Source organism: Perkinsus marinus, assembly GCF_000006405.1.
Source record: "Perkinsus marinus ATCC 50983 genomic scaffold scf_1104296955874, whole genome shotgun sequence".
NCBI classification, from domain to species: Eukaryota; Perkinsozoa; order Perkinsida; family Perkinsidae; genus Perkinsus; species Perkinsus marinus.
Window position 1 is genome coordinate 99454 of NW_003207677.1, and position 8406 is coordinate 107859.

Genomic DNA, 8406 nt, shown 5'->3' on the forward strand with positions numbered 1-8406 from the left:
TTCTATCGAGTGCGCTGGCGAAATTGATCTTACTAAGGCATATCTTGGCTCGGATGATTGCCCGCCCTGCGAAACTGATATTATTTAAGGCGAAATAGGCCTTTAAAATGTGCATCAATCTCCTCTCAAAGAGAAAAGTTTTACTGCTTACATCAATTGGGCGCGATTGCACATAGGTGCATAGCTACCCTCCCCGAATAGATTGAAAAAGAGATCTTTGCAGATGACTGGAAGTCAATGGACAACAGACGTTATACGATAATATGTATCTGAATGATAAAGTGGTGAGGGCAAACTGGAGAGCGAACAAAGTTAATAGTAGCGAAAAATGAATCTGGTGAAATAGTTTCACCAAGGGGATTCGGACTCCGAATTTCGGAGCGGTAAGTCACTGTAGTCCCTCAGGCTCTAACATTAGTTCTTTGAGCACGTTGAATGAAGAAGTTAGTTCGTTTCACTACGCCGCGTTTTTAGGAATTCCTCAAGATTTCGGTAAGACTCGATCGATCGGCCTGAACTCGAAGAAATGAGAAGAAGTACCTTTCCACGCTCCGCCAAAATCAATGGTCGCGGCCCTCAAACTGCATGAGTGTATATATGGGCTGCGTGACGTCACGGTTCACGCTACGTCTCGCGTAAACTCAGATTTTATGCAACTGGAGTGGTTTACGACCTTTACGCTCGATTCCCTCATTGCCCAAACGATTGCATTACACATTCATGCGCTCACTGAAGCCCAAGTGAAGGGAAGTTCAGAGCAGCTACTCCAAAACGTTATGAAATCAGAGAACTAGCTTTCAGATCTTGCGAGCCTTTTTTCAAAGGTCAATGACCCCTAGGACATTCCGAACACAGTATCCGGCTGTCCACCGCAACCCTTGCGATGTAGACAAGAAAATGAGTGGTATTTTGAGACCCTGAGCAGCAAATGTCATAACCTGGTCGAAACGAGAAAGGTGATCAAATTCGGCACGAAATACATGTTTCTCATCAACACAGATTAATTCTCGAATTCGCTTAGAGGCACCTGTGTGTGGAGCTCATCTCTATTATTTGATTACATAGGCAACTCTTGGTTGCTTGACTGCTGCTAGTATCAGATAATCGCGTGCCGATGACCCTTTAGTGAGGACTTTAGAGTACGTCTACTGAGTATACTTCCTGTCGTTTTGCCCATTGCATTTCCGTGAGACCCGTTACGACGGCGTGATTTTACGGTACGGGGCTCAAAGCTTAACCGTAAAAGTCACCCGTAACGGTCCGTAACGTAATTCTACCCATCTAGAGTATACCCTTGTGGCAACGACAGAGTTCGTGGTTCAAATCGCGGCTGGCATACTTCGTAATTGTGAGCTCGTCTACACCTACTTCACCTTCAATGAGGTCACTGTGGGGGAAACATCTCGCTTGGACTCCACACTATCGGAACAGTATTGCACCATGACTGATGATCTGAGTTAACATGAGTTTCCTTCACTACAAGAGTACTCGAACCATCGTACGAACATACTACACACAGAGTAACTAAACATTACAACTGAGCTGTCATGACGCAGCGGTAGACAGTTACGGTCAAATGGTTGATTCTCTAGCGTTTTCGGACAGCCTCTGTGTCGTCCAAGTTGCGCGGCTTCAGTAGTATAACAATGACTGTTGTACAAGAAGGTCAGTAACAGCTTCGCACACAGGAATTTCCCCGCACGGGTTGATTGCATTGTAATCACTTACGAGGCGTTTCATTGTGTGATGGAGTGCGGGAGCCTTAGCGCCGTAGAAAACCACCAACAATCATCGTCCATAATGTGGTGTGGCTGTTTGTCGTCCGTCTGAGCCACATGTTTCCATTCGTAGATTGTTTTTCCCTTTGTATTGTTTGTTCGCCGTCGACGATGGCAATTCATGACTTCCCCCTGTCCCGGACTACCTCGGAGGCTAACAACTTGGATGCCCTTATACGAGAAATTTACCTACTTCAGCAGGCGGGTGCGGTAACTTGCGAGACGTCTGTCACCGGTTTGGTGGACCTCATCAGTATCTCTAATCCAGCTTTGGTGCCTTCATTACTGAGAATAATTCAAGATCAGGACATCTCCATCAGTGAGGAAAATGACGTCAGCCAGCCGACCTTGGATGAGCCTTTGACTACTACTCCTGCCTTTATCACTCTAGAGAACGCTGTGGGACTCGATCGTGAGGCCAGTCCTGGCCTTGCCGATTATGCTGCAAGTCCTGTAGAGAGCTCACGCTCACAAGGCGAAGATTGTGATGACCATGCACCTGCTACAAGTGTCGAGCGGTCCTCCAATGCCAGTATTGGTATGGAGATGGTTGAAGTGGATGCTCTCCTCGACAATGAAAATGAAAAGAGGACCACGGTCATGATTAAGAAGATCCCGAGAAGGTGCGGCCTTTTTGTAAAGTTGTATTGAGCTCAATTATCTACTCAGGTTCACTGTTGCGGCTCTGCGAGATCTTATAGAAAGAGAATGTCCTGCTTTACGACACGGTGGTTATGACTTGTTATATTTGCCCGTCGATACCGCTAAAGTGAGTTTGCTCCGGTACTCGTGATTTAATCATTCCGTTGTTCTTCAGGTTGCCAATCGCGGGTATGCTTTCATCAACTTCACCACACCACGCTATCTTCTTGTTTTCACACTTGCTTTCCAAGGCTATGAATGGTTCCCGCAGAGAAGGCGTCGCAGTGAGGGTACCACCAACACCAAGGCATGTGAGATCTACTTCGCTCACATACAAGGTCGTGACGCCACAATCCGCTCGGTTGATCCTACTGGTTCGAAGCGGTCGAACTCCCCCAACTACGAGAGTATTGGTGACGGCAAAGTATGGATCTTGGGTTTTACTGACTCCCGAAAGAAGCGAGGCACGACTACTACTCGTACAACATCCTATATTCCTCCGAGGCTATTCCATCACAATGGGGTATATAAACCACATTATGCGCGTTGCTTGTCTAACGCGTCTACGTCTTCTAACACTACGCCCAGAGGAGATTCTAGCTCATCGTCTTTATTACCGCTGCTAAATCGTGCTGTCTCTAGCTCAAGTCGACGCCAGTCTCCAATGCTGACTAGTGTTTCAGGATGCAGTCGTCATCCTAATACTGAAAACCATGCTGCTGAATCCAGCAATAATAGAGCCAGGTATTTTTGAATGTGTTTTTCGCCCAGTTATAGAGTGTTGCTTCAGTCTCGACTGAAAATAGAGCCCGTCTAATATCTGTTCTCAAACTCTTTACTTCTTGGAGCAAGCTCCCATGCGTTGTCTCTCACATTCCTACCACTTCTCGAACTCTTTCCTGGACATGACTGTTTATTTGGCTGTCCTTATTAGTGCTATCGGCGCTGTTCTACGTGGTACACCAACTGATGAGAGTGAAGTCCAGATGCTCGCTCGTTCCTGTGTCGCCTGTTCGTGGCCGTTCTCAGAAGACATTCGTTTGCCTCCGATTATCACGGTCTCATCGTTGTCTAATCTTGCTACCAATCGCCGGTCATTTCTCGTGAAAAGAAACGAGATTGTGTGGTTGGCAGTTTCGTGTGTATTTCTCGTTCTGCCTCGTTTTATCGCCTCTTCGTAGTACTAGAACCCGTATTGAAAGAATCGTTTTCTGCTGCTCCTACAACTCCCTGGGCACTTGCGTTTTCCCTTTATGGTGTTTCTCCTACTATCATCTATATCATTGCCTATCGTAATAGCGTGAATGTGTGAGTTAACAATCTGCTCGTGGTGTTGGCAGCGTTGAAGGCCTTATTCATCGTCATCATCATTGTCTTCATCGCGACACCTAAAGAATATCAACAGCTAGTCTTTGCTACAGTCATCCATCATTCTTTCCTTTTTCCGACCTGCGTCGAGTTCTGTTAAAGGCTAAGCCTCGTGTCTTCACAGTGCTCCTGCTTCCGGACTACTGCCCTGTTTTATCACATTGTGTAGCAAATGTTTCCATCTTCTCCTGTTGGTCTCAGTTCGAGCCCTAATCTGTTCATTGCGTCATCGATCGACAAACACTTTCGAGACTTTCGCTGTCTGGGGCGGTATCTCTATACTTCTTCGCATGTCTCCTGTGGTTTGGGATGTCTAAGGACAGTAATGCGTTGTTATAGGCTTCAGACACTTGGGATGATCATATTCTGTGTTGTGTTCATAGCCAATGATTCTGACGATTGCTACTACGTCAAGTCACCACCGGTGGAGCCGCGTCTCTATCTTGAATATTATGCTTTGACTCTGATTATATATCATCTCTTTCGAGATGATCGAGCATAATTTGGTATACGGTTGGCCATGTCCAATACATTTTTGGCAACCCTGTAGTTTTACCATCAATTCATATTGGGTATCGGCAAGTGAACCCCCATACTCATCTGCGAATGCGACAGCTATGGCCTAATACAAAATAAAACAGCTCACATAGGATAGTTACACTTCAGATGCAGATGTGACAGACACTACAGAAAGGCAGTATTGAAGGAAAGCCATGGCTCGAATGCATGCGACCGATAGTTGAGTACCGAAGATATGCTGAACAATTGCTCATGCCGACGGCATGAGCAATTGGCTAGACGCAGTTCCCACAGTTCAGAATTGGCTTATCTACGGCGTAGACGATCGAGTTTATGCCAGCGGAAGGACCAGGTGGTTTCAATCACGGTGTCAAGAATCAACAAGACTGGCACTCACCTTAAACTACGGTAGCGATAGTGACGCTATGAAACTGACGATCAACTTCCTTGATAGTAGAGTTGCATGGTTAGATACAAAGTTGCATCGAAGAAAGCTATCTCATAGTTCGTAAGTGATGACCTGAGCATGTCTTGAGATTCACATGGTGATCACCTTACCATAATTTGTATAATTATACCCCGATTGTCGGAGTCGAACCTCCTTAGGGTCTTAGGGTAACCTATCATTCCGCTACACGAACATTTGGCCTCTCGATTCAATGAACCTGTCGTCGACCGCCAGCTCCATGCTAGAGACAATGTCTCTGAGACATGGAGGAGCTCTGATTCTTGCGAGACCAGCCTCTGGACTATTAAGAGAGCTCGGGGGTCTTGCAAACAGAGATTGTACGCCTCTGTTGACAGCACAGTTACCAGTGTTGTAATGAAATATACGAAAACGGTCATCGAATTTCGTGGCGCGTGACGGTGGTTCTGCGCGTCATTCTGAGAAGACTTTTTTTGATGAATTATGTTCATGATCGCTCCCGCATCCCGAGCCTCCACAGTCCTTCACTGTACGGGAGATTCAACTTGAATGATCGTGGTTGAGGGTATTGATCTAATGTGTACAATGTGAATCCATATGGAAACTAACGGCTGTGGTTAGCTCGAATAGAACTGTTTTGGTTTTGAATTGGAATTGTTCTCCACTTATGAGCATACGTGTGTAGATTTGTTCAAAGATTAACATGAGAACATCCCGAATTGCTTCTCAATAGATTCTCAACATTTAAGAAGACATTCGTAGTATATAGTTGTGATTCTAGATTATAAGAAACACAGCCCCAAACATTACTCTGCATGGCCGTTCGTTTCACACTGTAGGTGTCATACTTCGCGCCCTGGTTTCTCTGGGAACAAGCGTATCGTGCTCCCTACTATCACCATGCAGAGGTTTGAACACCTCTGCCGTACTGTGGTTTGTGGTTTCCCAATATTCATGTGTGCGATGTGCAGGAGTCTGTCGGGTACCCTCATTTTCCGCTGGGGAGAGTCTCATAGACTGTAGGGCTTCTCGACCTTTCGAACATCTAGCTGCCGAACGAAACCATCAAAATCATGGGGTAGCGCTACACGCCGAAGAACTCACCTATCGTACTCAAAAATCTGGAATCCTTGGATACAAATTCACACAGAACGGTGCTTATCGTTCAGCGCTGGAAGGTTGTGGGACCGGAGACGAATATGTGGGTTCTAACTAATAGGCCGAGGTCCCTAGCACAAGTATGGGGAGCGGCTGAGGAAATATGAGAGGGCAGTATAAGCAATAAAGGGGTCATGGTGCGCGGACTGCTGATGAGGAGATCCTTGAGAAACCATCAACGGTTTGAACATCTGTTTGATATGTGGAATATATCGATAGCAGAATATAGCGTATATCGTTAGTCCAAAGGCATACAGGGAGGTCGGTCAGGGTAAATCACTCCCGGTAGAAACTATGAATCGGGCTAGGGCGGAGCGAACTTTCTTTGGTTGCAATGTATGTAAGTTGAACTTACTAAGTTCTCAACTGAGTGGAGGGTTCAGGATCTCCTAGGTTTGACTTTGTGTTGTGGATTAGTGCTATTGAGAGTATATGGTTGGGGGCAGCAGGGTATTCATTGCAATGTCATCTCCTCCACACCTTGGAGGTGCCCAGGCCAGCATCCCGGGTATGGATGGTCAGCAAGGGGAGTCCACTGTAGCCTTTAGCCCTGAGCAGATGGGAGGACTAATGGGCTCGTCAGTGGAAGGGCTCGGAGGCCTGGAGGGAGTGGCGGCCCACCCAGGCTTCGAGGTAGTGCTGGGCTGCGGGAGGGGTCGATGAACGATGCCACACGGACTGAGTAGCTTCGTGAGCATTTGACCGACTCACGTTTGTGGGTCTATATTGCAGGCAGTGTTTTTGGACCACTTCTGTGCTCATGGACTATCCTTTGTAGTATTCATGTGTAGGGTTTTTAGTCTAGTGGTAGGTAGTAGGGGTTTTATCCGGATGATCCGTGTTCAATTCTTGGCGAGGGTATTTTAACGGATCCTCTTTTTTTATCAGGCAGCCGCTCTCGCTGCTTTCGCTCAACTGAACAATCCAGCCCAAGGCTCATCGCCCCTCCCTCCTGAAATGCTGGATGAGTCCCTGCAGGGTTCACTTTCGAAGAAGCGCGGAAGGCCGAAGGGTGCCAAAAAAGGGACCGGCAGGGGGCGCGAAAGCAAGGGTGTGGGGGCTGGCAAAAAGGTAGTCGAAGCCTCCCTCTGCAAATGCTCAGTGCCTGACGCAGGCCTGTTCCGAATGCGGCACCATCAATCCATGTCGTCAAATGCAGTGTACTGAATGTGGCCATGAAATGACTCCTAAGGGAACTACGAAAAGAAGGCGTAAAGTGTCCGTGGTAAGTTTGGTCCACAACATCGCTGTCCGATATTATCCCCAATTCAGGCATCTGTCATAGGCGATCTATCAGTAAGCCCTCTGGCAGTTGTGCCTCCACTCGGGGATTCGGTTACTACGCTAGCAGTGAGAGGGAAGGAGGCGCCTCCACCTGGCTACAGGGTTCGTCGAAACTTGGTGGGTTTTGCTTACTCAATATGCTCAGGCCTGCGATGCATGCGGCGGCCTTCAACCATCAGCTCGGAAGATCTGCGCTAATTGCGGAGCTCCCATCATACCCAAGTCCATGACTTCCCGGTATTGGACGGCCCTCAGGAGCGCGCGCCCCAAGCTTGTGAGCATTCACAGCTGGACGTACTTGGGAGAGACTATTCTGTTGTCTCAGCCGGAGCCATTCCCTCACCCTCCGGACATTTTCCCTTCATGGAACTCTGGCAGCGGTGCCTTTGAGGTGAGCGGAGTGTTCGTGGCTTCCCCTGTAGAGACAAATGTGATTGCTCAGCGAAGTGATTCTCGAATTAGTGCTAATTTTGCGAGCAAAAATACTCTGAATTTTAGGATTAGTTCACTTACAACGTGGAGTTTTTCAATGTTTCTAGGATATCACTACAGAGGATATCGCGAATGCCGCCACCAAGGCGATTGACAGTAGCGAACCTCTCGAGATTGTATTCGAGCACGTGCCTGATCCCTCCGCCCCCGACACGGCGGAGGTTCGTCCAGGGGAGGCGATGTGGGTTAGTGGTCAGGGATGGATCATAAATGCAGGTAGACAAGAAACAGCGTTGATAATATGGTTTTTGATGGGCTCATTAGGCCGGTCGCAAGAATTGATGTCGTTGTCTCCATCCTACAAGAGCAGGCCGATGGTCGCGGCTCTGGCGTCTCGAACGGAATCCATTATAGAAGTAAAACCAATACAGTGTTGCCGTGCTTTTGAGGTCCTCACGCTCAGTTGTGGCCCTTGGAGAAGGATAAGGTGCAGAAGGTCAGGCGGCTGATCGTAGGTGGCGATGTCGCAGACTTCCACTGGGTGGAGTTCAGTGCTACTTCGTCGAGGATTGGTACGAAGATTTTGAGTTGCTCCGTTCGCAGAGAAGTGACTAGGTATCCTATGCGTGTTGTTCTGTGATGGCCACGCGGTGCTGTACTCTGTCCCGAGCTCGATATTACACCCGTCCTCCCTGAAGACACCTGCTTTGCTCAAGCTTCGACCGTATGCAGAGATCAGGCCGAGCAGGAGATGCTTAGGCATACACGCTATGCGGAACCGTGACAAGATCTGGATCT

The 8406-nt window shown here is 47.8% G+C and overlaps 2 protein-coding genes across 2 annotated transcripts; both read left to right on the plus strand.

The window, feature by feature from the left end:
• Positions 1–1889: 1889 nt before the first annotated feature.
• Pmar_PMAR020410 (hypothetical protein) lies at positions 1890–3237 on the plus strand (the record flags this gene model as incomplete). Its single annotated transcript, XM_002775389.1, has 4 exons — positions 1890–2401; positions 2448–2547; positions 2596–2844; positions 3211–3237. 4 exons carry the CDS (start codon positions 1890–1892, stop codon positions 3235–3237), a joined length of 888 nt encoding a protein of 295 aa, XP_002775435.1.
• A 3096-nt stretch (positions 3238–6333) lies between these two features.
• Pmar_PMAR020411 (hypothetical protein) lies at positions 6334–8248 on the plus strand (the record flags this gene model as incomplete). Its single annotated transcript, XM_002775390.1, has 9 exons — positions 6334–6525; positions 6781–6963; positions 7007–7117; positions 7165–7278; positions 7322–7450; positions 7502–7567; positions 7716–7884; positions 7933–8024; positions 8072–8248. The coding sequence occupies exons 1-9, from the start codon at positions 6355–6357 to the stop codon at positions 8246–8248; spliced, it is 1212 nt and encodes a 403-aa protein (XP_002775436.1). The 5' UTR covers positions 6334–6354.
• Positions 8249–8406: the final 158 nt, after the last annotated feature.